Source organism: Agelaius tricolor, unplaced genomic scaffold (genome assembly GCF_023055355.1).
Source record: "Agelaius tricolor isolate 1412-34295 unplaced genomic scaffold, bAgeTri1.0.p SCAF_17, whole genome shotgun sequence".
Classification (NCBI taxonomy): Eukaryota; Metazoa; Chordata; class Aves; order Passeriformes; family Icteridae; genus Agelaius; species Agelaius tricolor.
In genome coordinates this window covers 11,374,935-11,402,409 of record NW_027269277.1, presented here as the reverse complement: position 1 = coordinate 11,402,409, position 27,475 = coordinate 11,374,935, and the positions used below count along the sequence as shown (strand labels likewise).

The 27,475-nt window shown below is 42.8% G+C and overlaps 1 protein-coding gene across 3 annotated transcripts in view; it reads left to right on the top strand.

The window, feature by feature from the left end:
• The window catches only part of COL4A6 (collagen type IV alpha 6 chain), a 108,864-nt gene that overhangs the window by 78,245 nt on the left and 3,144 nt on the right, over positions 1 to 27,475 (top strand). For all 3 annotated transcript variants that reach the window (XM_071442451.1, XM_071442453.1, XM_071442452.1), the window contains 33 exons: positions 441 to 533; positions 1,550 to 1,603; positions 2,985 to 3,044; positions 3,512 to 3,556; positions 4,127 to 4,180; positions 5,488 to 5,557; positions 6,274 to 6,384; positions 7,183 to 7,332; positions 8,666 to 8,770; positions 9,614 to 9,774; positions 10,716 to 10,895; positions 11,477 to 11,660; positions 13,661 to 13,732; positions 14,110 to 14,217; positions 14,966 to 15,187; positions 15,427 to 15,588; positions 17,521 to 17,691; positions 18,346 to 18,489; positions 18,722 to 18,847; positions 19,162 to 19,343; positions 19,607 to 19,670; positions 20,155 to 20,229; positions 20,577 to 20,684; positions 21,412 to 21,519; positions 21,851 to 21,922; positions 23,183 to 23,308; positions 23,657 to 23,773; positions 23,950 to 24,111; positions 25,022 to 25,120; positions 25,393 to 25,539; positions 25,902 to 26,018; positions 26,685 to 26,876; positions 27,100 to 27,386. In XM_071442451.1, the coding sequence (XP_071298552.1) occupies positions 441 to 533; positions 1,550 to 1,603; positions 2,985 to 3,044; positions 3,512 to 3,556; positions 4,127 to 4,180; positions 5,488 to 5,557; positions 6,274 to 6,384; positions 7,183 to 7,332; positions 8,666 to 8,770; positions 9,614 to 9,774; positions 10,716 to 10,895; positions 11,477 to 11,660; positions 13,661 to 13,732; positions 14,110 to 14,217; positions 14,966 to 15,187; positions 15,427 to 15,588; positions 17,521 to 17,691; positions 18,346 to 18,489; positions 18,722 to 18,847; positions 19,162 to 19,343; positions 19,607 to 19,670; positions 20,155 to 20,229; positions 20,577 to 20,684; positions 21,412 to 21,519; positions 21,851 to 21,922; positions 23,183 to 23,308; positions 23,657 to 23,773; positions 23,950 to 24,111; positions 25,022 to 25,120; positions 25,393 to 25,539; positions 25,902 to 26,018; positions 26,685 to 26,876; positions 27,100 to 27,386 (4,128 nt within the window). The remainder of the gene's footprint in view (positions 1 to 440; positions 534 to 1,549; positions 1,604 to 2,984; positions 3,045 to 3,511; positions 3,557 to 4,126; positions 4,181 to 5,487; positions 5,558 to 6,273; positions 6,385 to 7,182; positions 7,333 to 8,665; positions 8,771 to 9,613; positions 9,775 to 10,715; positions 10,896 to 11,476; positions 11,661 to 13,660; positions 13,733 to 14,109; positions 14,218 to 14,965; positions 15,188 to 15,426; positions 15,589 to 17,520; positions 17,692 to 18,345; positions 18,490 to 18,721; positions 18,848 to 19,161; positions 19,344 to 19,606; positions 19,671 to 20,154; positions 20,230 to 20,576; positions 20,685 to 21,411; positions 21,520 to 21,850; positions 21,923 to 23,182; positions 23,309 to 23,656; positions 23,774 to 23,949; positions 24,112 to 25,021; positions 25,121 to 25,392; positions 25,540 to 25,901; positions 26,019 to 26,684; positions 26,877 to 27,099; positions 27,387 to 27,475) is intronic.

Sequence of the window (27,475 nt, the reverse complement as noted above, 5' to 3'; positions counted from 1 at the left end):
CCTAAATGGGTGTCTTGCAGTCAGAATTTACACAGGCAAAATGGGGCTTCTTCAGGTTCTCAATCTGGAACTTGATTCTGCTGATGTTAGAATTGGTTCTTCATCTTCCACAATTCTAGTTGTTCCTTCTCTTCTTTTTTTTCATATTTCTCCCCAAAATTTTTCTGCAATGTTTTCCTGTTGGTTCAATTGCTGAGCCTTTTTTTTTTTTTCTTGGCATGTTTTATATCCACAAGGCTTTGGAAACAGATGCATTTGTTCATGTTGATTTTCCATCTGATCTTTTGATTCCCATGACCAAAGTCCCATGCTAGCCTTCAGGCACACAGATTTATATACATGAGATACAATTGAAGTGGTTTTTCTTCTGATTTGTAGGCCATTTCCATGGAAAATCAAACATGGTCTGCTATGTTAATATCTTCCTCTTTTGTTTACAGGGTGATGTGGGGCTGCCTGGGCCTCCAGGTCCCCCACCATCCACTGGAATTCTGGAATTCATGGGATTTCCAAAGGGGAAGCAAGGAGAAAAGGTCTGTAAATTCAGTTTACAAACCCTCTCCTTCTCCATGTTCTTTCATTCAAGAATGAGCAAAATTACTGAACAGTGAGAGCTGTTATATTTCCAAATCAAAATAATTTTTTGTACCAGTTTATTCTGCCAAATGGTTATTGAATAAAAATATTCATAGCTCAGAGCATTGTGGACCACTAGAGAATACATACCTCTCAGAGGAAGAAATCTGGAAGCTATTTAAAGGATTTTGTCATTAATCCTAAAAATAAGTGAACTGTAGCTTGTTTTTGTTGAACCTGTGAAATTGTGTCAGCTGAAGCAAAAAAAATCAATTTAGAAAAATAAATGGAACCTCCAGCTCTTTTGCCTTAGTGCGCACTACTTTGAAATAATCTGATTTTTTTCACCTTTGCATTGTTATTACTGGGATGTGAATTTAGGTCATCAGTGTTTTTATGAAAGCTGTGTGGTCTGAGTTAAAGATTGAGTTAAAGATTCTTCAGACACGTGAAATTTAGTCATATTGAGTTAATCTGGGACTTATACAGGCTGGTTTGGGAGCCCAGTCTGAGCTTGCCTGAGCCCCTGTGTAAAGTTATGAGAGAGGTTGTTTTACTTGGTCAACTGACATTAGTGTGAGCTGAGGCTCAGACAAACCCCATTCCTTTGGGCTCTCTCTGGAGTTAGTAAGCAGAACTGTGAAAACACTGCTGGCCCATCATGAGCTGTTTTGCTGCTCTCACCAGGCACTGTGCATGTTGCAGTTTCCCAGCTGATGGTGTGACATGGCCCTGGTTTGGCTTGTGGCAGTTGTGGTCAGCAGAGCAGCAGCTGCCAGGCAGTGGCCAGAGGAAGCACCAGCTCTGTGCTGGGAGCCTCTGAGGCAGCACTTGGTGACACAAACCCAGGGCACTCCCTGGCAGAAAAAGGACAGAGCTTTGCTTTAGGTGTCAGGAGCAGGGTGGGTGGACAGGAAGGTCTTCCTTTCACAGGCACAGTGATTTATTGTGTTTGTCTCTTCCCCCCTGCCAGGGAGAGCCAGGTCCTCAAGGATTCCCTGGAGACCAAGGATTGCCTGGCATCCCGGTAAGGACAGAGGAATGTTTTTAACACGTGCCCAATAGGGGTTAGATGATTCAGCAACCTCTGAATAGCTCACAAGGCCTCTACAGGAGTTTCTAGGCACCAGAGAACTTTGATAAAAGTGTTCACAAGACTTTTTGAAGAGTGTAACTGTAATCTGATCGTTTTTTGTCCTGTAGATACAAAGAATAAAATGCTGTCCTACTACAGACTTGCAAAGCTGCCCAGATTTCAGTACCTGCAGCCTGCTGTATGCAGACCTGCTCAGAGCTCTACCTGTGGCATGGCCACTTGATGGCAGTGTTCCTTGTCCCACAGGCATTTTTAAAAATCCTATTTTTTTCCCTTTTATTATCTCTAAACATATATTTTGTAATTTTACTTTAAAGCTGTGAAGCACATGCAGATCTTTCTTTCTATCCATATACACCCAGTTAAAATGGGCTGTTGAGTATTAGTGCTAATCAACTCAGCATGGTGTTGCATCTCCTCTATATGAATTAAGAAAAACAATTTAGCCCTGAATTCCAGAGAGCTATTTCCCAGCTTAAAACATTTTGTAAACAGAGGTTGTTTCAATAAGTTTAGGGAATAAATATTTTTGGGAATTTCTGACTAATAAGATAAATTGTTTGCCAGTTTCTTCAGTTACAGATGTTCTTAGGAGAAATACGTGCAAGGAAAACCTGTACATGAAGCACAGCTTGTTTTTAGCGTTTCTGGACATGTTCCATGCTTAGCTTTATGCAGCACAAGAGACCCATTGAAGCTGGTGAAATTGAACATATGTACAAACTTAACCACAACCGTAAGATATTTTAAGATTGAAGCCTGGAAATTGCTTAACTACTGTAACTCATGCTGAAATTAAATCCTGGTGTTCTATCTCTGGATTTGATACTTCTTGCTGACTGGGAAAGCCACCAAACATTTCCATATGTTGAGCATGAAAATGCTAGTTTTGTGTCATTCATGGGCTTTGGAAGGGAAAAGCATGCCCTGAGCATTCCCTTGAGCTGCTGCTGTTAAGAAATGAGACTTGAAAGAATTTCTCAATGTGGAATAGAATGCAGAGTAGCATTGGCAGGTCTTTGCTGTCTGTAACATGGGGTCACTTGCAGTTGCTACTGAAATATATGCCATGGTTAGAATGGATAGAAGTCTTGGGGAATAAAGCAGGGACTGTACTGCACATCCTGCCAAGTCTGATGGATGGGAGTTTTTCTTGCTGGGACAAAGCAGTCCCAGCAGAAACAGTCAGCTCCCTTTGTCTCACTATTGTACTGTTGGTATACATAAATGGGTTTGTGTTCCCTTTACTTAGGGATGTGCTGTTCAATTCCAAACGAGATCACAGAGATTTAATGTTGACATTTTTCCTCAGGGCTTTGGAGGTGTTGGAGAAAAAGGAGAAAAAGGTGTGCCTGGCTTACCAGGTGGCAGGGTAGGTAACTTCACCAAGTCTTTAAATGCCTGTTCTCAAACACATGGAGTGGGCCTTTCATCAACAGACTCATTCCCTGCTATGATGTGCTCCTGTGCAACAGGAAGACCAAGACATTCTGTCTGTGTGTGCAGAATAAACTATCTGATAGAAAGTCTTCACCACACTACAATTTATTGGTTTTGTGATTACATTGTAACACCTAAGTTCCTAATAAATTGAAACACCATTACTTCCTTAACTTGAACTGCCAATTAGAAAAACAGTGGTTAAATAAGATAAGCCTGCTTTTATCAGTTATTTTGTTAAATTCTTTACATTGTTAGTGTTAATAATTGAGAGATAAGAAAAGCAGTGGTAGCTTCTCTTTTTGAAAATTTTAACTTTTAATTCTTTGATGCTGAGATATTTGAAGCCTGATCAAACTGGGATGGAGCCTCTAAAAGTTAATGTGTTTGCTGTTCTAGGGTCTTTTGGGATTGGATGGATCTGAAGGAATTCCAGGGAGAAAGGTGAAATTTCTTCTATTTTTCACTGTATTTAAGAGTTACAGAAGCCCTCTAACTGCTTAACATCTACCAACTTCCTTATATTGTGGCTTCAAGTTCTCTGATGGATAAATATACCTGCCTTATTGAAATAGTTAAGTAGAAAGTACAAAATCAGTAGATCCTATGTCTCCCAGTGTTACTTTAAATGTTTTGGTGCCAATAGGTTTTTAGAAGGGGAAAACAGGGGGGGAAAATGTGTGGGACAAGGAAAAGAATGTTTTAGACTCTTCATTTTGCAAGCATTTCTACAGTTCTATGAGAACTCCTAGGTGTTGTCCTGATTTGCACACCTTCAACCTGCTCACGAGTTCTCACCATCTTCACTAGGAGGCCTGAAGGAGCTCTGGTATTTTGTGAGTGCTGAGAAATTGATGCCATTGGTTTTCTCTTTCTTTAATTCTTCTTCAGATGTTTGGTAGGACAAAGAATTTGGTTTGTGATTTGAGTCCAGGCTCTGCAGATGTCTCAGCTAAAAAGTAATGCCACTTACTGTTTCAGTGTGTATCACTGTTCCATTGTGGGGTTTTGTAGGGCCACCCAGGTGTTCCAGGCTATCCAGGACTGGATGGAGTAGAAGGCATGAAGGTAACTTCTCACTAAAGCATTGTTTTTTTTAAAGGTATTTTCATGAATAAATAGCTATCATTGCTCCAATCAAACCTCATGTTTGCCCCTATATCGCTGTCATTGTCACTACATTTCAGTTCCTCGTTCACTTTATCGTTAAGCACAAAAATGAGTTGTTGCTGAGCCATGAATGCTCAGGTATTTTAATAATTTTTCAATGTTAATCATTGAACTTCATGACTTAGAATTTACGTGTAGCCTTTCTGGTCTCCTTTATCCTTACAGCAATGCCATATTTATTGGACCATTGAGGCAAGATTAGGTGGAAGTGAATTGATGTGAATATAGTTGCCAAGGCTATCTGAAGTCTTGGATCACAGATCTACAAGTGTGGACAGACGTGAGAATGTGTTCAATTTCTTGTACTAAATATAGGTGATGCATAGCAGACATTTTCTGGGTATCTTACAATTTGGGCAGTCAGACAGCTGGAAACTGAGTGGAAAATGATTAGCTAGTAGTTTGCTGTGAAAACACTGCTCTGCCACCAAGATTGCAGACTTGTAAAATGCAAGTACTGAAGGGATGTTTTGTGCAGAGTACATGGAAGAAGTAGTATTAGATGTTTCTGTACAGAGAAGTATTACTGGAAGAAGCAACAAAGTATGTACTGCCTTGGCTCACTGCATGGTGTTTATATGATAAATATGATGGCAATTTGGATGACAGTCAAATTTTCTGCTTGTGATTTCAAAGAGGATCTGATTCTCTTTGAGAGTGTCAGTGAGAGGAAGGAATGACACTGCAGTTTGTCACAACTTGCCTGTTCTACCTGGATGACTTTATGAAGGAATCCACCTTTCTGTAAGCTTCTATTATTGAAATTCAGTGTTGCAAGGCAACAGATAGCTGAAGTGATGAAAGCTTTTAAAAATGAGATCGCTCATAGCAGCTTTCACCATGAAATGAACAGATATTATCTACCTGATGCTGGTCAGCATGCTGACATAACTGGTCTCCAGTACACATTGTATATACATGTCTGTGCTTCCTACTGAGGTAATTGGAGACCTTCAGAGGATGGCTGGACAGTAGCAGCCATCTTATCTGAAGCAGCCATCAGTTTCATCAGACAGGAACGATGTAAGTCAGGAGAGCAGATGATTATGAATAGCAGAACAAAGTGAATTCTTCAGCAAGACAAAGAATGATGGTTACTCAGTGTATGGCTGCAGACACTGGTACCATAATATAGTCTGCTTCCTGACCAGCAGCCTCCTCTCCATCCCCCATCTGAGTGTGGTATGAATCTGTTCTCTTTACAGGGTGAATTAGGTGACATCGGTCCCCCAGGTCCTCCTGTCATTATTGACAGGGAAGGTGTAGTCATTTCAGGTACACATTTCCATTTTTTTTTTGGAACTCATCTAAAGCACTTTTTCCAATCCAGCTTTCTTTCTTACTGTATTTTAATGCTTTCCCACATTGTATGTTGGGTCTAATCTATCCCTTGTTATTATTTCTTTATTTCTGTATTGTTTGGCTACACATATATTTAATTCATTGTTTATAACTTCAGAATTTAAGGAAAGCCATTCAAATGATGTGTTTCAAGACAGAATGAAATGTCTTCCTTGGGACAGGCAGAGTCTGTGAGTGTGGGCAAGTGCTGTGTCTGCTCTGTAGACACACTTCAATCTCTCTTCAGTGTACCAAGGAAGAATGGCTTCCTGGTGCTGGTAAAGGGTGCTCTGTAATTCTGCTGTTACTTGTTGTCCAATGAGGTAAGAATATTGTTGAGAAAAATGAGCTTAATTAATGCCACAGCTGACTGGGGCCTGCATGGGAACAGTCTCTGAAGCCATAAAGGTAAGGAGACATGGCATAGTCTCTCCTATTCTTTCTCCTTCAGTCAGGTTTGAAACAACCTCTGTAACAGCTCAGGAGGAATTTTTCCCAATATTATTAACTTTGACTAACAGACTTCCTGCTCATAGCTTGGCAGCCTTTGCTATCTGAGAGATCAGTGGCTACTAAAGTAATTGACTGAACAATATTTCAGCAGAAATTCTGATGAGATTTTCTTCCTTGTTTTCCTCTTTCTCTAATAGGTGCCCCAGGTGACCCTGGAAACCCAGGAATACCTGGTTCTCCAGGAGATGAAGGGATGGTTGGTTTACCAGGCCTTCCAGGGCCTCCAGGGTTTCCAGGCCTGGAGAGAGGTAAAGCAGCTGGGACAGTGCTCTTGGCAGGCTGTTTGCTCTGGGTTTTGTGGAGAAGTTTCTGTGTAGTAGCCTGGAGATGGTAAAGGTATTGGAGCAAGCCTCTCCCTGCTCCTTCAGCTGGCTGATGTGAGGGCTGCTGTATGAGAAATAGGAGGCAGGGATGGCACATCGGGAAGCCAATTCTTGTCTTAGATGGGAGCAGAATTAGTGCCACAATTATTACAGCTCAGTCTTCACATGTGAATATTTGGTGTGGCAGTGTACACAGGAGGCTGTGGTTTGACTTCCATTTTGAATGTGCTGATTGGAAGAATTTTCCTGCCTTTTAAATTATAATGACTGTTTTTGAAGACTTTTTATATTTGCAATAAAGAGCTAACAGATTGGCTTGATAAACCCACTGGGCGTGCAACCCATTTGTCCCATCCAAGATCTCACTCAAAAGTTTTTGTTTCACTTGAATGTCATCTGGGAAATTCTGGCCTGCAGTAATCCAGATATTTGGAACTGCCAAGAATATCAGAAAATAACCCCCCTGGTCAGTGTTACATAGTTAATTGTCTGATTGTTCACAGGGACTTAAACAGTGCTGTGGAGTATTTTGGGTCACCAAAGGAGTGTGTAAATGGGAGCCAGTTGGCCTCTCCAATTAGTACTTTTTCCTTGGTGTAAAATTATGAATTGTTCTGTCCTAACATGATTGCAGTTCAGGGTACAATGGTAATTATCTTAACATTAAAAATACTTCAATGTGTTGGCTACTGGAGAGCTGCTCATTGTGTCATTGTTGTCTAGATGGAATGGGCCCTGGAGGGTCTCCAGGTATTCCAGGAGTGAAGGGTGAAGTTGGAGAACCAGGAAGAGCAACAATTGGAATACCAGGCCCTCCTGGCAGAGGTGGTTTGCCAGGTCTGCCAGGGGCACCAGGATTGCCTGGTTCACCACGTATGTAGAATTTTTATATCTATTTTTGTATCAGATTCAGAGTGAAATAGGATAAATAATCATTTATATATTTAGTTCTTTGCCAGCAAGGATTATTCATCTGTAAACTGTAAATGTTTGACTGACACCTCATTGTGATTGTAGCTCACAAACTTATATATATCAGTTGACACTCTTTTAAAGTAAGACAATAAACCTAATTATTGTTGAGCGTGGTAGCCTGAGAGACTGAAGCACAAAGTTGTGTACACACAGTTTATGACACCAAGGTCTTTGAAGGTCCAGGCTAGTCTCCTTTTGGCTTAGGTAAAGAACAGACTTTACGAACACCTGAGGTAAATGTCTGTCTCGTGACCAGGTCGTTTGGGTACCAGGAGTCAGATAGGATTCCAGACCTAAGGCAAAACCTAAGGATTTTGTTTTTACATGTTCATTTGCATGGATGTCCATATGAAATTAGTTGTGCATTGTTTTGTTTTCAACCGAAATTGAGTATTACAGGATCAGGGTTGAGTTTACAAAGCTGTGTTTTACCATTCTGCCATAAACTGGGGTTTTTTTTGAGAGCCAACCCTTCAGAACAGAGGACACTCCAGTGATGGAGCCATGGTCTGATGAACTGGTTTTCTGAGGAGAAGAAATAAGTGTTCTCTTAACTTTTTGCTGGTCAATTCTGGCTCAGTTTTCTGCAGAGTCTGTAAAGCTCCTGTGGCTGTGTTTAGCTGATGGCTGCAGTTTGTCTCCATGGAGCATCAGACCGTGCTGGTCAGCACTCCATCTTACTGTTGTCACAGAGGGGAAGGGTTTGCAGACAGTGTAATTTTAGATTATGTTTGATTGCTTTCTGCTGCTGTTTCCATCAGCTTATGTTTCATTCCATTCAGCATATAAAGAGATGTAGACAACAGTCCTGCAGCCATGAAATGAGGGACAGGGAAAGTCCCCTTAACCCTTTTGCCCTTTAGTATCTTTCCTGAGCTGCAACCACTGAATGAAAGTAATTTGCCATTCTTTACACTACCTGTCCACAGTTTGGTGAGTTCTTTGGTCATGCTGGTAAATCTGTGAAAAAGTGCAGTGGCAGAGTAGAGGAATTAAACTCTGTTGGATCCACACTGTGAGAACTTTTGCTTTTCTGTATGAAGAGCTGGAAGCAAATGTGGCAGAGAACTGCAGAACTACTGTGGGTGGTACCAACCAAGATCCATCTCCTTGTGCTACATCCAGAGATGCAGTTTTGTCTGGTGCCAGTTGCATCACTGATTTTTTAAGTCAGTAATGAGCTGGAGATCAGCCTTCTCATGCCTTTTCCTTGCCTTCTTTCTGCTTATAGGCCCTTCATTCTCCCCAGGGATAATCCTGAGTGGAAGGACTGGGGTCCCAGGGGAGCCTGGGCCAAGAGGGCTGCCAGGAGCTTTGGGTCCAAAGGGCTACAAAGGTAACTTGCTCTTGTTTTGAGAGAGCTTTTCAGCTGTCATCAGGCTGAAAGATGTTTACATGTGGTTAATATCTTAAGGGATGAGTTGTAAGTGTCTTTATGAGAAATCACAGGAGGGGTTGAAGGAGCCAACAGTCTTTGCAATTTAGAAAGAGTTGTGGCCAGCACTGTCAGTAAAATCCTATTTCTTCTTCTTATTTTGCTCAGGCAAATAAGCTGATAAACATATCATGCACAGAAAATTGCCTAAATAAGGTATACTTTAAAGCCATGAGACTTAGAAATAAAATCTTATTCACTGCTTTTTGCAATAGAGGCTGTAAATGACAGAAAAATTTAAATTTATTCTCTCCTGTGCTAAAAATCGTGAGAATTTGGGTCTTAGTGTGTGACAGAACCAGCATCAAAAGCCATGATGACACAGATATCACTGTGCTTAGTGACTGTTCAGGTCCATAACCAGTGCAATTCAGGGTGTCATTGTAACCTACTGGGAGGGGGAGTATGGATTTGTTTTCTCTGATAACTATCTCTAAAAAAATGCGCAAGACCTCCCTAAAACTCCCCTAAACCCATCTGTTTAGGAAAGTTTAAACCTTTGGGAAGAGGTCTAGAAGTGCTGAGGTTTGTGCCACACATTGTTATTTGGTGATGGGCATTGCATGGAAATTAAACTGGAGAAAACCTGAGCTCCACTTGCTTAGCACTCACATCACCTGAGTAGAGGAGAATGAGAATATGAGAATGGCTTTGTCTTAATTCAATCAAATACTGCTTTTGGAGCTCTTGCAGTTGAAAAGGGTCTTTATCCAAACTCAGTTTGGAGTGTTGACTATTTTCCAGGAGAGGCAGGTGATTGTGCTTGTGATGGAGGAGTTACAAGAGCTGGCCCAAAAGGCATCTCAGGCCCACCAGGTCCATCAGGAAGGCCTGGTGTGCCTGGTGCCAAGGGCATTGGTGGGGACCCAGGCTCTGTGGGAGCACCAGGACTGCGAGGCCCTTCGGTAAGGCAAAAACAGTTTGTGTTGGTTATTCTGAATTGTGGCCATGAATTGTGATCTTGAATGTAGTGAAAGAACTTTTTTTTTTTCATAGTTGCTTCTATTTGTTTGGATTTAAAAAAAAATCAGCCTAGAAACTGATCTGTGTAAAGAAACTGAAAGTAGATATACTATTAGCTATAAAAATGGGAGAACAAATGGTTCTTAAATTCTGAGAACTGCACATTCATCAGTCAAGAGAAAAGTAGTAAGAGTTATTAATTCCAGGACTTTTTGGAAGTAGACATACATTGGCTTAGACCCAGGGCTCTTCCTAAGTGAGGGCTGGCTGGGGAAGCAGTTGTACATGTGCATGGAGAGAAGATCTGAAAAATCAAACAGGGAGATCTTTCCACATCATTGCTCATAGCTGTAAAAACTGTGCTCCACAAATGGAGTCTGCTTCCTAACTGCTGTATGCTAAATACATCAATGAGAGTTGAGCTCTGGTTTTTATCAAACAGCTAACATAACAAATAGGATTTTCCAAAGTGCTGAGCATTGCTCATTGCAAGTATTTACTTTTGAAAATCGTAGTCCATAAAGATACAAATCATTTATCTTCAGAGGATCTTGATCAGTGTCAGTAAGTGCAGCACACCAAGCAATAGGAAAGAAGTTTCATTACTTGGGTCTCATTACATCATCAGTGATGTAATGTTCCCAGATGCCATGCAAGATTGCTGTCACTGTTACCAAGGTTTGGCTTGCCACTGTGGAGCTGTAGTGATAGTAGAAACAGCTGAAAACAAACAAACTTCTTTCCCCTCCCAAGTTACTGTACACAATAGGAAACTCCTGGAGATTCTTTCTGATCTGGTCACTGTGTCCTGCCCTTGTATGACATTTTTAAGAAGCAAAGTCTTTTCTCTGCATGTTCCTTTTCTTTATCTATTGGTCTGTAGGCTTCAGCTGGTCAACAAGGACTCCCAGGCCTGAAGGGAGAAAAAGGGGATCCATCCTATGCAACAGTCAAAGGTGCCCGTGGGGACCGCGGTGCAACAGCACCCAGAGGACCTTCAGGCATCCCAGGAGCTCCGGGCAGGGATGGACTGCCAGGCTTGCCAGGCCCACCAGGCCCTCCAGTAAGTCCAGATTAACCCAGCAGCAGTGCTTCAGAACTGGAATAAGGAGCAGAGAAAGCAGCCAGGCCTGGCAAACTAGTCCTGAGTAGCCCTGTGGTAAAGCTTCAAATACATAAAAAGCTCACAGTCCCTGAGCACAAATTTGTCTTGGTCAGGATTAATAATTGGCATTCCTAATGCCTCTATGAAAAGATAAACTTCAGTAGACCCTAATGCTGTTCTATGTTGAGTCCTAAAAGACAAAAGCATTGTAGGCATAATTATAAGTGAAATCTTTAAATAGGAAAAAAAAAATCCGACCAGAATCTTATGAATTAAAAAGAAAGTAAATGTCTTTCAGAATCTGTAGTATTTGCATTTTGGCAAATACAATGTAAAATATTCTTTGTAATAGTCACCAAGTTTTGCTGCATTATAAAATAAAGATGGATAATTTACAGTGGTTTCTATATATCTTTTCAGGCTCACCTGAACTTTGCACAGAACCAACCAAACCCTTACACACATTTTAAGATGATAGTGGTGGATATTCTTTCTGCATCCCTTTGACTTTGAGCTGTAATTGTCTTTGCTGTGCACAGGGTGATGGTGGGCTGGGTTTCCCAGGTGAAAAGGGTCTGCCAGGATTACCTGGCTCCAAGGGCCATCGAGGAGAGCCTGGTTCTCCTGGTGTTGGATACCCAGGCCCTAGTGGAGTTCGTGGACCACCAGGTGACAGTGGAATGGATGGGTTTCCAGGACAAGCAGGTCTTCCAGGCCCTCCAGGTAGGTATTGCTGGGTCTGCTCCTACTTTGAAAAGGGTAAAGCTGCAAGTGAAATGGTACTCAATTTACTGCTGTGCCTGTGGCTAGGCCAGAAGATTGCATTAGGCCAAAGACTGCTCTTCAAATTAATTAAAACTTGTTTGTGGGCTCACCAGGCCTCACATGGCAGTCACAGATTTCTCAAGTTGTCGTGTTCAGGAGGACACAGATAATGAGCAATAAATACTCAAGCAGTGCTGAAATACTACGAGTATTAGATGGACCTACTCCCTGGCTGTTGTTGGAGAGCCATTTGACACCAAAGGTAGTTAGCAAGAATGATAAAATGAGGTTTTTGAGAACACCTAAATCATCGTCCAAATAAAAATAGTAATTTACTGATATCTGAGGTGTCTGATTCAGTTTTCAAAACTATTACTATTATTGAAATAAGAGCTCCAGATTCTTTTTAAAAGAAGAAATGGTAATACATTGTATGAATGAACAGGTGTTGATGAATAAGAGGTTGTCAAGACAGTCAGGTAGGGAGTTCAGTTGTGACTTGTGCAACCAGCTCTGGGCTCTGTTTGCTTCCTGAGGTACTGTGGTCTGGCTCAGCTGGTGTGTCATTATATGCACCTAAAGCATACCATAATGACAGTGATAAAGTAAGTAAATATGGGTTTGATAATACTTCATATATGATGTTTTATGCTCATTCTCAAATTAAGTTACATGGAAATTCATGTCTAAACATTTATGGAAAATGTTTTCATTACAAAATGACTGCAGAAAGCTGGTCCCAGTGTTTTGATTCCATGTCAGCCATTTAAATATAACTTAAGGTAAACAATATTTTTTCTTTGTTGCTGCTGATTTTCAGTGTATTTTACATGTGTATACTTGGGCTCCTAGGTTTGTAATTCTGTCTGTGTCAATAATGCAGAGCTAGTAGAGTATTTGCAGGCATAATATAGTGGCATACATTTCTGGACTGATGCTCTGAGCTTAAAACCCTTGGTGGTAAGACCACCACAGTGAGAAGAGTTGGCAGAGGAATCTCAGAGCCAGAGGGAGGTGAGAGCAAGGCCAGGGCAGCCCCAGGAGGTTCCCAGATGTGCTGGATGGGGATAGTACCTCACACCAGTGTCATGCTGCCTTCTTGTTATGGGGCAAGGAGATGTCCATTGTATTGATGTAGCATTAATCTCTCCCAGGGATAGTCTGCATAAGCTTTTTTTCCAATTCAAGTCACATCCTAAATGCGAAAAGCTTTACTAATTCCTAGTTGTGAAAGCTTACATATTTGTTCAGTAAATTTTCTCCTACAGAATCTGCTAAATGAAAGTTGCATTGTGAGATAAGTATAAGTAAAATGCTCTGTACATGATGTGAACTCCATTTATTCTGCAGAGTACATCACAAGCCAGCTTTTTATGAGTGCTACATGAAAGCTTTGGGAACAATGAACAGTCCTTTGTGTAGGAGAGTATTTATAGTCAGAACATGTGGGAAAGGGAGTAAGTCATTAGCCAGTTCAGTTTGCACCTCCACAGAGATGTGTAAGAAAACTTGTGAGTGCCTTTCCTCCCATACTAGGAAATAAAATGCATACATTAAAATACATAACATCCTTTGATAACATCCACGCTTTGTAGGATGTTATGTATTTTAATGCATACATTAAAATACATAACATCCTACAAAGTGTGTGGGTAGAAGAAATAATAATTCTAATATTAAAGAAATTTCTAATATTCATTCATTTCTAATACTAAAGAAAAGTGTGCGGATAGAAGAAATAATCATTCTTTATTTGTCCGGATTGAAAGGCCTTATTGTGAAAATGATAAAAAACATTTAAAGAGTCTGTGACTTTGTACTAGTTTGAAAGCAAACCAGTGAGAGATCCCAAGTCAGAACTATGATTTAATAAGAAAATTAAGATATAGGCAATAATACAGTATCACTGGCTTAAACTGGCAGAGTGAGGTTACAACCTTGGTGTTTCTTTGTTGTAGGTATCACCTTGCCCTGCATAGTTCCTGGAGCTTATGGGCCCCCAGGGACTCCCGGCTTTCCAGGACTGCCAGGTGGGGACACAAGATGATGTAATGCACTGACTGACTGCCAAACAGCACTCATTTGCCAAAGAAGATAATGCCTCCCAATTAGTCCTCCTCCAAGTGATAGTTATTCCAGAGGGTTAACTGGCAGAACAATGTCCTTTTTTTTTCCCAAAGTGACTAGGCCTAAATCCCATGGAGGATCATATTAACTGCACCGCTTTTTAGCCTTGAACACAAACCTTCTGCTTCTGTGTGGCCATAGCTTTGAGACTTTATTTAGTTTAAATTTTGTATCCAGCACCAGCTTTGCAGAAAATGTTTGATCCTGTTTTCTTGTGCTGTGTTTTTGTCTTCTGCTATTTGTTTGTTGATATTATTAATTAATATATTTTTACCCTTAGGTCCCAAAGGCAGCAAAGGCTTCTCTGGCATTCCAGGCCAACCTGGGTTACATGGGTCTAAAGGACAGCCAGGGTCTCCAGGAATAATAGGCTTGCAAGGGGAACCTGGTAAGAGGGAAGTTGCTGGAGGTCTTTTTATTGTCTGATCAATGTGTACAGTACTTTATCAGAAGAGTTGTCTAACCTTCTTGGCCACTTCTGCCTCACACATCCATAATGCTCCATCGAGTGTTACACTGTGCTCCTTGCAAATGCAGACAAGTGATTGCAGCTTGGGAGAAAACAAAGGAAATATTCAGGATGTTTATCACCTGCCTGTAACACTGTATCACTGCTGTGAGAAAAGAGAACAGTCAGCAGTTTGTTTCTCCAGAGACCATTGTCAGGTACTTGGTTCCAGTTTAGGTTAGCCACTAATTTAGTGAAACATTTATTTTAAATCCCGTGATACTCTGATAAAGGCACACTGTACACAGTGCTTGGACTCATTTTAGCCATAGGAATTTCTGATGGTTGTGTCAAGACCAAGAAGCAAAGGTGATGAGGGGTTAGGGGTTTTGTCCTTTTGCTTAACCTACCATCTAGCAAAACCAAGCTTGGAATGCTTTATATAGCTGCAGCTACACACTTCTACAGTATTCTTTTATTGGAAAAAAAAGCCAAAAAACCTAAACCTTTCAACAGCTTCATCTTTCTATCACCAATTATTGTTTCTAATTCAGTACTAAATTATTTGGAACTTTTCAAGCAACTTTTTCTTTATTAGAAATTTTTAAATGTATATTTAATTTGAGATGCTATTGGAAGCAATATTCTGTACTTCTGTTGAGTGGCCTTTATGGATCTTCTCTTCAAGGCTTCCCTGGACCTCGAGGAGAGCAAGGCTCACAAGGACTTCCAGGACTGGATGGAACAGATGGTTTGCCTGGGAAAATGGGTGCTCCAGGCTTAGCTGGAATAAAAGGAGCTCTTGGAGATGTATTTGGTGCTGAGAGTGGAACTGTGGGAGAGCGTGGCCGACCTGGACTTCCAGGTGATAAAGGGCTTACAGGTGATATTGGATTTCCAGGACCAAAAGGTAAGCACTGATATTGCTTGTATCTGGGAATATCAAACTGTTTCTTTTTTCAAAGGCCCTTCCTCTTTCCAATCACTTTAAAATAATGCAACTCCTCTGAGCTGCTCACAGATGGTGATTTGCTGGTTTTCCATTAGAATCTAATGCAACTCAAAAGGCTTTTATTAAAACTCACTGTTTAATTAAAAGCGTGAATTTTGCTTTATTTGTTCTGTAACCTCCCATCTCTCTGTTTCCAGGGCTGGATGGAAGACCAGGCCTCCTGGGTGTTAAAGGTGAACAGGGTCAGCCAGGATATTCCGGTGTCCCTGGACTGCGGGGCCCTCCTGGCCCTGGAGGTCCTTTTGGCATTAAGGGAAAACCAGGACCCTTGGGGTCAGCTGGCCTTGCAGGAGCACCAGGTATGTGGTGTTTTCAGATGAAGACAAGGAGCTGAGCTGAGCTCTGGGGTGTTGAAGTGTGGGAGAAGTTTTTGGAGTGAGCTCCTACCTCTGGTTAGGGATAACCATAGTGCAGAATTTGAGCCTGTTGACTCTGACTGCTGGGCAGTTCCTGCTGGGAAATGTTACTCCAGTACTGTAGGAAGTACAGAAGAAATATAGAAGAAAGCATCTTGAATGTCATGAAGTTTTTAACATCTTTGCTCTTACATGTTGGCTGTATCATTGACTAATCTTCATTTCCCATTTTCATGACAATTAACTTCTGTTGTGTAGGGTTACTTGAAATGTGATATAGATTGAAAAATTGACGTTCTCAGGACAAGCACTTGTCTTCTCTGTCTTTCTCTTTGCTGGGGCAGAAGAGAGTTTTATTTTCCTTCACTTCAGAGGAAAAAATCCCCACCACTGGAGTATAGTAGTATCTGTAAAGCTGCACTGACTGAAGTGTGTCATAGCAGTATATGAAAGATTTGAGAACTAAGCAAAGAGAGACCTGGGAATTGGTAGATGATGCTCTGGGACATAAAAGTGCTCTTCTGACATGTAGAATGACAGTGCTGAAGCACAGTGGCAGCAAATGAATGAAAGCAGTATCACTTGACATGAAAATTACAGAGTTTTTAATTTTTAAAAATTTTAATATTAGCATTCCTTCTGCCTCTCTATTGTTTCACATTTGTGGTCTGTATGCTATATTTGACTTTTCTTCAACTGTTTTTAAAAACCTCCCATTGCTAGGATGATAAGCTCCAAATAACTAAGTTTTTTTGCAGCTGTTGTCTCCCTGAATCATTAATTTCTTTTGTAGCCTTGTTCTTTCTGTTTACATATTTTGTCTGTTTTTTCCTTCACCATGTTTCTATTCCATTTATCATCAACTCTCCATTTCTGATGTCACACTGTTTGGTTATGGGTTCTTCACATAGGCTGTCAAGGTGAGAAAATGCAGTGTAGCATAAAAGCTCATGGACTAACAACCCAGCTTTTAATGCTACAAGAATTGCATTGACTATAGGTGATACCCCTTATCATTGCTAATCAAAGCAGAAGGCAAAGAACCATTGTAATGAGAATGCTCAGACAGTAGCAAAGTCTCAAGCCTATAAGGAAATTATTAATATGCAGAGATTTTAAGTGTGTGTGTTTTCTTTGTCTTCTTAAATTAGGCAGCTCTTTCATCTGCTTAAAAATTGCTGGGTTGTAGCACAAAGCTCTGAGTGTAACAGAGCTCAAATATTGACTGCTCCTGCAGCAAATGTAATTTTTCAGAAGCAACCTAAGTTTTCCTTCTCTTCATTCCTTTGGATCTGAGCATTCTGTTTTCAATGGTTTGAGCCTTTGTTTAAAATTGTAAACCATTACAAAGCTTCAGCTAGAAACATTTAGAGGCAAAATAGTGCATATAGTATTGGTTTTGTGAGAGCACAATCAGCTTGCTCCTGTAGTGAGCAATTGGATCTTGAGAAGTACAGCTCAACTACCAAGGTGAAAAAAGAACTTGTGAGCTTGTCTAGCTGATTGATGTCTGGTTCACCCAGACAATGGGGTAGGGAGCAGAAGCTGGCATTAATGATGCTCCCCATTCTGTCTTGGCTGCCCTGATGATGGAGGTAAGACTGCATTGCAGGTCAGTTTCTGGTGGTCAAAATAAGGGGTTTCACTCTTGCCAGTTGTGTAGTGATGTAGGCAGTAACCCTCCTTGTAGGTATTTCATTATTAGATGACTAATGCTTTTGCAGTTCTAAGCTTTATGCCTCTAGTAGGCTGCATGTGCCATAAGGTCCATTTTTATTAAAAACAGTGCTGTGTTTAAAGAGCTTGGGAAGCTGCCACAAGCTGTCCTGGTTCTGTGCAATGTCCTGGACTGAGTTCTTTCTTGTATTGATTCAGGACCTCCTGGAGTCAAAGGTGTGGCTGGGGATGTAGGACCACAAGGCCCTGCTGGCATGAAAGGCTTCCCAGGTCTTGATGGTGCTCCAGGATCTCCTGGGGAAAGAGGATTCGTAGGGCCACCTGGGCCCTTTGGTCAAGATGGACGTCCAGGTTTCTCTGGGCCAAAAGGTAGGTGGTTCAGTCCTGAGATTGCTGTGACCACAAAAAAAATAACCTTGCTGGTGCTGATTTTAGGCCCAACTTGCTGGAATGGAATGAATCCCCAGCTAGTGTTGGGATGCATTTGTTTTGCTGCTGAGTTACAAATTATGGATTTAATTATCAATAATGTTCCTAAGAAAATCCATCTTAAAGGTCTTAGGTCCATGCGGACAAAGGATTGTGTAATTCAAAATAGACAAGAAAATTGAAGAAATGAACAGTGAATGAAATTTATAGAAAGAAGGGAGAGAATTGAGCACAAATCAGATGGGAAGGAAAAATTTACAAACTGTGTGATCTTTAAGCACCAATACAATTGTTGGTTACCTGGAGAATAACACAAAGCAATAGAGCTGTGGAACTGCATGTTGTTCTCTTGCAAACTGATTGTGTTTGATCTCCACTGGAAACAGGACCAGGCTCTCAAAGGTGACCTGAGAAGTGCTGGTTGAAACTATTGTGAGTGGAGACAGTGACAGTGCTGTGCCATGTGCTTGTTTAAGTACCCAGATTTGGGTGATTGCCCAGACCCAGGCAGCCTCTCCCTGCCCCAGGATGGGTGTACAGGGTGTACCAGGAGAGACTGATATTCCCTTTTTAATTCTTAACATTTCTGTGCAGGTGAGAAAGGCTCTTCTGGCCTGCTTGGTTTCCCTGGCATGCCAGGACTGCCTGGTGTCCCTGGAGTGAATGGCTTTAAAGGAGCTCCCGGCACAGCTGGAGGAAAAGGAAGTCCAGGAGCTGTGGGACTTCAAGGTCAAAAAGGTGAGAAACAGCTGAATGGCTTTTGCTGGCTGTTCAGCAGAGGGACTTAGGAGGCAATTCTGAGATGTCTGGGTCTGGTATTTTTCTTCTAAATATTGTAATCTTGTATTTTTCAATACTTTGGCCTGGTTACCAAAGACTACTAATGAATTTGCATCAGGAGACATGGAAGTTCTGTTTTTCTCTGCTAGATTATTTTACAAGAAGATTTCCTGACTTTTTATTTCTTCAGGTGACAGAGGTGATATAGGTCCACCAGGTCTTCCTGTTCTTGGGACTTCAGAACAGGCACTGCAAATCAAAGGAGACAAAGGAGATCCTGGATTAGCTGGACTGGGAGGATTCCCAGGACCTAGAGGTATTTCACAACATTGCAGTTAGTTGCCAGTATCAGTTGTTCAGTATCTGGGCTTGTTATCAGTGGAGCATGGTCTGTCCTTTTGGCAGTGCCCACAGTGTTACTGTTTTCAGTTCTGCCATTCCTATTCTAGTAAGACTTGCATATGGCAGCTCTGGATTTTGAGAAAACAGTTTTCCTTTGGAGTTCTGTTCTGTAGATCTAATCCCATCCCTTCTTCCTCTTTAGGGGAGTTTAGGGTAACAGGTCAACTGACCCAAATGAGCTGGATGTCTGTATTATTGAATGAAATTCCACTCTTCTGTATTACCCAGGTGATAAAGGAATGCCAGGAAGCCGTGGACAGCCTGGTCTCCCTGGTCCAGCTGGGTCACCAAGCAAAGAGAGAGGTCTTCATGGTGACCCAGGTTTCCCTGGCCCACCTGGACAACCTGGCCTGCCAGGACAGAAGGGTGCACATGGTATCATGGGATTTCCAGGAATGCCAGGAGAGAGGGTAAATACCTTGTAAAGTACCATTTCCTTCTTCTCTGGGTGCTCTTTGCAAAACCCTGTGTTCTAATTGGTACAGCAGCAGAACCTGGCAGGATTTTTCCTTACAAAACTTCCAGGTTGTTTTTGTTTGGCTCATACCATTAAATGGCATTTTACACAGTATTTTTTCCTACACCTTTGTGTTCTGTTATTCCACATGACCCAAGCTTGGAACATCAAGAATAAAAAGCACAGTTTAATTGTGGTTGGGTTGGTTTCTTTCAGGGTTCAGATGGCACCGCAGGAACACTTGGATTCCCAGGACCTATTGGCCTTCCTGGTCCAAAAGGTAAAAACCCTTTCACAGTCTATATGGTATTTCATTATGCACAGTCCTAATGTTAATGACACAAAGGAATCAGCAGTGTTCTGGAAGTGTCCATTGCTCTCCAGTGACTGGTTCCAAGTACATATCCCCTTGTAGGAGCCTTCATTCAGACAAGACCCATACCAAGCATAAATACTTTATGATCCTCTGAAAGTTTGGCCACAGCACTGTGTGAAGCCTGTTGGGCAGTGCAAGAAGCTCCCTTTTCTCTCATCTCCTCGTGTCAAAAGTGCAGGATGTTGTGCAATTACCTGGAAGTGTCTGTCTTGTGCATTTGCATGAGTGGGTCTGCATCCATTGGTGGTTATAAGACTCAGGTGCATCATTTGCTATGGTCTTTGTTTGCACCATGAATTTGAAATATAGCAAGATTTATTTTCCTTAACAGGCCCTGGAAACTGATGTCCACAGTCAATGACAGAATGGCCTTTCCTTCCTTTTCCAGGTGAACAGGGAGAATCTGTTGGTGTTCCTGGCATTGCTGGACCAAAAGGAGAGAGGGGAGAGACAGGGTTTCCAGGTAAAGTAGGCCTTGGTTGCTCACTTCAGGAATACAAAATTCTAGAGACTAAACAGGTTGGCATTGCCAAATTTGGGTATTTTTGTAATCCTGAAAGTGAGATTTGAGGAGTCTGCAATCCAGGTTGTGGCACAAATCTGGATGATAATGAACACCTGAAACCAGCCCAGTTCTAATGCTGGGTTCCCTTCACTTCTTGAGGAGTGAACTTGCACTGGCATTGGCACCCTGGGGGTCCAGCCCAGGTGATGGCTGAGCAAACACAAGTGCTGCAACCTCAGCATACCATGTTTCTCACCCTCTTCATGCCTTCCTCCAGTTTGACTTGTATGTTTATATCTTTGTAGGAGAGAGAGGGAGAGAAGGACTCAAGGGTGAACCAGGCTATCCAGGAAACACTGGGGTGAATGGACCCAAAGGCAGCCCAGGAGATCTTGGCCAAGAAGGACCAGCAGGTACTGGACTGAGCACCCAAGTTCTGCAGCTCCTGTTGTGACTATGACAACCTCACCTTGATGCTTCCTTAGCCCAGTTTGGCCTGTCTCAGCTGAAGCTTAAACAAGAAGTTTGGCAAGAAAATGAGAATTTTCTTGGACAGTAGTGTAAGGTGTCACCTTGTCCTGCTGGTCAAATATGGTGAATCCTGCAACACTGAAACCCAAAGGAATCCCATTAACAAATAGGGAAGATCTCAGTTAGATACAAGCAGTAGCAGCTTCTTCACCGCTCTTTTCATTGCAATGTTTTTGTCTGTTCCCTCTCTAGAGCCAAACCTACCCAGATGAATGGCTACAAGTGTCTTTGGGTTGTGGGTAATCAGCAGGTAGATTCACAAATGGTTATCAAGATCAAAGGTTGGAGAACAGTGAAAGTTGTTATTGAAATGTTTTATTTGAAAAAACAATTTAATTAGTTATTTGTGTGTGAACTGTTCATGTGTTACTTAGTGGATGGTGAAGAATGTTACTGCTATGATTAAAAAAAATCAAAGATAGTTTGATAAATGCGATGCTAATGGTGGCATGAGGAGAGATTTGGATCTGATTTTGCTGTATTTAAATAGTAGTTTATTCACCTGTCTTATGAGTCAAGTGCAGGAACAGAGGCTGTAAGATGGAGCTGTGAGCTGTTTCAGCCTGGACACGATGTGTAGTACAGGAATATTTTTCTGCTTGCTTTTAGGAATCCCTGGAAATGCTGGGCTGAGGGGAGCCCCAGGCCCACCAGGACCTCCAGGACAGCCAGGATCTGTTGGATTCCCTGGAGCTCGTGGAACAGTGGGACCTAAAGGTAGATGTGCAATCTGCAGATGGAAGGAGGATTTGGGTCAGAAAAGCAGAGTTTTGGCCAAGTGTCTCGGGCAGGCAGCGTGTGATGGGCCAGCTGTGTGTGGGAAAGGGCTTCCTCTTGGCAACCTTGTGCAGGCACCAGCTGCTAGGAGTGAGCAGAGGAAGGGCTGGAAAGGGAGGGGCTTTCACTTGGTTTGAATCTCTAATGGGTGTTCATGGAGGGTAAAACTGGAGAGAGCAGTGGGAAGAGTTTCTGTGAAGGGCACTTGTGTGAAGGAAGATTTACAGCTTTATGTACTGTGCTCACTTTTGTGTTCCCAATGTCTCCTCAGGCTTTCATGGATTTCCAGGTTTAAATGGTCTGAATGGCTTGCCAGGCACAAAAGGCTCTCCTGGAACGCCAGGTAAGGAAAATGTGTAGTGGAAGTGTGATAGCTAGGGAGATATGTAACTTCTCCTCCATGAGAGCAACGTTTCCCACAAAATTCCCCTATTTCATCAGTTCTGGCTTTAATTATGACCTAAAGAAAAACCTCAGCATATTGAATGTGCATTAACTAACTCTCCTTCAATGCCACTAAGAACAGGATGCAGCCTGTGGAGTTAAAAAGGCTTTTCTGGTGATGGTTCTCCTTGAATTCCTGAAGGATTGTGTCACTTCTGGAAAACTAATAGAATGAAATCATAAAACTCTTTCTAACGGATGTTTGATTTGAGCAGGGCAGCACCAAATGCTTGCTTTGAATTGGACTTAGCAGTGAAATGTTTCTGTACTGCTTTTCAGAGCCCTCCATTATATGGAGCTCAAGGAAGGCATCAATAAAATCAGAAACTGATTTCTTTGATTTGTTTCCAGATTCTGCTTTTAGGGAGCTTTTGCTGGACTTTCTCATATTTGAATCATATGAAATGGAATGCAGTTCTGTGTTGCAAATAGGGTTTTACTAAAGGAAAGAAGTGAAGAAAGATCTTACCAAAAAGACTTGTTTAGTTACAGTCATGTTGTAAAGTAGCAGCTAAATTTTGTGGCAGCTGTTTTATGCATGAAAATGGATGGACTTCATGTGTGCAACTCAAACAATACCTGTTTTTTCTTTGTTTAAAACATTATCAGAAGGCCATGATTTGCAGCATATAGATCCTCCACAATTTTCCTGAGAGAGTTGCTTTTAGTGTATCCTTTTTCTAGAGTGGCATTCTGAACATCTCCCTGCAGCTTTTCAGGGAGCCTCTGTCCTGCACCACTTGTGCCTGTGTGCATTCTGCTGCAGTCTGTGCACACTGAACTCCCTCCCTGAGCTGCAGCATGAAGCCCACAAGGTTATTTAAAGACCAGAACCTTGAGTCTGGTGTGTCCTAGTGAGAGACAAGCATACAGGCTGGCAGCAGATCCTGTCACAGGACTGCTGTGTTCCCATGCTTGTGGGGAGACCAGAACAGTCATGTGCTCTTCTCTCAGCATCTCACAGATTGTTTAAATTCACTCTGCACAACCAGAGTAACACGTGAGGCACCAAATCACCAATTCCAGCTGCTCTACTGAAAACAGCAGAGACAGTAGTAAATGTCTAGTTTTTAAATCACCACTCATTTTGTGTCATAATTTGACTGCTATTAGGCAGTTTGAATGGGCTCTCTTACCTTTGTTAACCATGTTTAATTAGGTCTGAGTGAAGCTGGACTGAAAGGACCTGCAGGTCTCCCAGGTACAAAGGGTGAAGAAGGCTCTCCAGGCTTGGGAAGAGGAGCTGCAGGATTCCCTGGACCAAAAGGCTCATCAGGAGACATGGGTAAATACTGATGTTCTGAAAGCAGGATGTATTGCAGCTGAGGTTAATGGGCTGCATGGTCAGCAGAACTACCAAAGACAATTCCTGAAGCCACAAAGGTGGTTAGAAGCTTGACAGGCAAATGTGAAATCTGTGATGTTGCTCTGTATTTTGAGAAACAGTTGGTTGCACAGTTCTGAAAGTATCTATATCTCTCCTGAACAGCACTATATGTGTTGTTTCTCCTCCTGTAGTGAGATGTCTCTTTGTTCTCCTCAATAGAAATGCTCCCCAGCCACTGCTTCTGTCAAAGTCTGTGAAGATCCATGAAGACCTTTGGTTGTCCCTCACTTTTGTTTCTTATTCCAGGTCCCCCTGGTCCTATGGGACTACCTGGCCTGCCAGGAACACCTGGAGTTTCTCTTCCATCTGATATACGGGGCAGACCTGGAGATGCTGGTGTTCCAGGCACTGATGGCAGTTCAGGTGGGTGTGGTTTGGAAGCTTTGTCAGGGTGGCACTGGTACAATTCATTACCTCAGATCCTTGTTGGAGAGGCTGGGACTCCAGCCTTTCCCCACACAGAAAGAAATGCTGGGGAAAGCCCCAGAATTCACTTTGCCCCAGAAATAGATTTTGCCAATGAACTCTGTTGTCTCTAGGTTTTCCAGGTCCTCCAGGACCACGAGGGCCCCCTGGCCCAGCTTCTGACCAAGGGGACACAGGCACTCCAGGTTTCCCTGGTGTTCTTGGCTTGAGAGGCATTAAGGGTGATGTGGGACCCACTGGTCCAATTGGACTCCCTGGAGCATCTGGATTCAAAGGTAACCTTGCCTTGAAAGGACCTGGGAGTGCTTTGGCAGCTGTCATGTGACAGTAGGAATGGCTGTTGGGTGGTTAGTGTGGCTTCCCCCTTCAGGTGTAACAGCTGAATTTCGTGTCACAATCTTCCCTTTTGGCTCCTGCAGCTTTTACCTACTGGCTCCAAAAGCAGCAAAGTGGGGCCAGCTCTACGTGTTCTCAAGGTGTCCCTAATTATCTTTTTCCTCTTATCTTTGTTTCTTCCTGAGTAGATGGTGTCCACCTGCAATGTTGCTGTGCTTGTTGACCTGCTTGTGCTCTCTAGGCTAGGTCTGGAATTGCTGTTTCATCCCACCTGTCCTGTATGCTCAGAGGCATTAGTGTGGTGGATTTAGGTCTCAACAAGAGGCTAAGAGGATTGTAGGAGTTCAGAGATGTTGTTCTGGGCTAAGGCAGGGAGCATGCTGATCTCTCTTTGGTCTGTAGAAAGGAGGCCAAAGAGCAGCTGCACACAGGAACTCAAGGAGCAAGGTTTGAGAGACACCACACAACTCAAAAGACAGGGCAGGATGGAGAACCTGGAGAACCACTGCCAGAAGAACAACTGTGCTGTCTTTGTAGGCTGGCAGATCCCATCCCTCTGTGCTGTGCATAGAGATGGATTTAATAGTAAAGATGTGTCCTCTCCAAAGCCTGTCCCTGGGCTACCCAAGGAAGGGGAAGGGTACTTTCAATAAGCACAGTTAGGTAGCAGTGGAAATTCTTGTCTTGAGGCTCTCTAGCCATTGTGGATGTGAAATTTGGCACAGACTGCCATGAGGGTTGTGGTTCTCTCCATCTTGGAGCCCCAGTGCTGTTGCTGCCATCAGTGGGAGCCACAGCTGTGGGTCGGAATTAGTGCTTAGGCCCAGTCTCAGCTGTGTGTCTTTGCAGGTGCAAGAGGTGAGCCTGGCCTAATGGGGATGCCAGGTAAAGATGGACCTCCAGGGGATCCTGGTTATGCTGGCCTGAAAGGTGAAATGGGCCCTCGAGGTGAGTGCTGGAGGATTTAAAAAGCTGTTATTTATTGCACCTGGTTTGGACTGGGGATGATTTCAGAGCTCCCTTAATGGGCTTATTTGGGAGATTCTTGATTTTTTTTAGACTGAAACAAGTAAGAAAGAGCTTGACATACTTTTTACAAGACACTCAGTGCTGATGTACAAAGGTGGTTCTAATTTCACATTTTTCTTCTTTGTGTCAGGATTAGCGTCAAATCTGTATGGTTTTTGTGGGGTACTTACACATCCTTTGCCCATGTGCAGGTCTCCCTGGCAGACCAGGGGCTCCAGGAATAACCCCACAGCCAGAAGAAGTCACAGCCCCTGCAGGATTACCTGGTCTGCCAGGCATTGATGGTGTTCCTGGCCTTGATGGAGATCCTGGATTGCATGGCCCAGCTGGAAAACCAGGTAAAAAGTACACTCAGATCACCCAAATGCTGTTCTTCTGGAAGAAAAACACTACTTTATCAAATACATTAGGAATGTTTACAGGTTTTTTTAATTAAGGAAAGAATTCCATCAAATAATATATATAAACATAATGCTGTATTTTTAACCATGTGTGATACCCACTGCACCTCTCAATCCTTTTACAGACAACCAGATCAGGTGGAGCCTCCTTTGGAGGTGGCTGTTTATAACCACAGCTGCTGAAGAGTGAGCTCTTGGCATGGCTGCTGACATCTTACTTCCCTTCTGGAATAAGATTGCAGGAGTCAAAGCCAATAGTATGAGGAAATAATGATACTAATAATTGTATTTTATTTCAGGCCCAAAAGGTTTGCCAGGAAGATCTGGTTTGAAAGGACGTGATGGCTTACCTGGAACCCCTGGCATAGCTGGGGATCCAGGACTTTCAGGTGCCCCAGGACCACAGGGATTTGAAGGTAATTTTATGATTTGGGGAGCACAGATAAAAAAGAAGCAAACAGTAGAATTGTGTTTGCTTACAGCCAATTAGCTTAGGAAAACCAGGAGATTTCTGTGGTATCATGTTTTGTATCTGCAATAAAGGCAATGTAATCTTCAGTGAGGAAAGTTCTGTCACATGTCCTTGTTGATGTCATAGTGCTTTCTGTAGGTGCATTTCTAAACCTTTTGGTTTTAATGTTTATTGGATGTGGGAATGATCTTGAAGATCTAGAGGAGTGATAAAGTATTCACAGTAACTGTAGCTCTGAGGCTTGGACAGGGGAGGAAAGGTGTAGTGAGAAAGAAGAGAAATACCATCAAGAAAAGTGCTATAGCAAAAATGAATGAATTAGGATTTGGTTGGTGCTTTGAGGTCCTCAGAACTACTGTACTGTGGGATGTACCTAACACACTGGCACCAGAGTTGTTGGGCAAAGAAAGAGAACTAAAAGAGGAAGAGAATGGGTGGGTGGTGCTGTGCAATGGCTGCATTTGGAGCTGTTAAGTCCAATAATTCATATAACAACCATATAGCTTGTGCTCCTCGTTGTACAGAGTGCCATAAGCAATGCCAGGTGGGGTACAGAGGCAGCTGCTGTCCCTGCTGTGCCCTGGCAGTGGTGGTTGTTCTGTGTCTCCAGGTGCTGCCGGGAAGCTGGGTCCCCCTGGCCTGCCGGGCATGCCGGGCCGCAGCGTGGGCGTTGGCTACACCCTGGTGAAGCACAGCCAGTCAGAGCAGATCCCCCCCTGTCCCATTGGCATGAATAAGCTCTGGGATGGATACAGCTTGTTGTATGTGGAGGGGCAGGAGAAGGCCCACAACCAGGATCTCGGTGAGTTGACAGAATTCTCTTAAGAATGAACAACACAAAATTACATTGAAAAGCAATCCTCCATGGCAGTGCAGAGGGCTGTGGTGGGGCTGGTGGCAGGTGGCTTGGCCAGATCCGCACTGGGAGCGGTGTCACTCGTGCCATCCTCACCACTTAATGCTGGTGTGTATGACCTGGAGTCTTTGGCAGATGCTTGGTGTGACTGCTGCTCTGCTTCTTCCAGGTTTTGCTGGCTCATGTTTGCCTCGCTTCAGCACCATGCCTTTCATTTACTGCAACATCAATGAAGTGTGCTACTACGCCAGCCGAAACGACAAATCCTACTGGCTCTCCACCACTGCCCCCATCCCCATGATGCCCGTGGACAGCGTCCAGATCCCACAGTACATCAGCAGGTGCTCTGTGTGTGAGGCACCTTCCCAGGCTGTGGCTGTGCACAGCCAGGACATCACCATCCCACAGTGTCCCCTGGGCTGGCGCAGCCTGTGGATAGGATACTCCTTCCTTATGGTAAGGACACTACTGCTGGTGCAAAGGCAGCTTTAAACACTTCCATCTCTCCTCTCTAATGAGATCACTGAGACTGGGTTCTGTGAGTT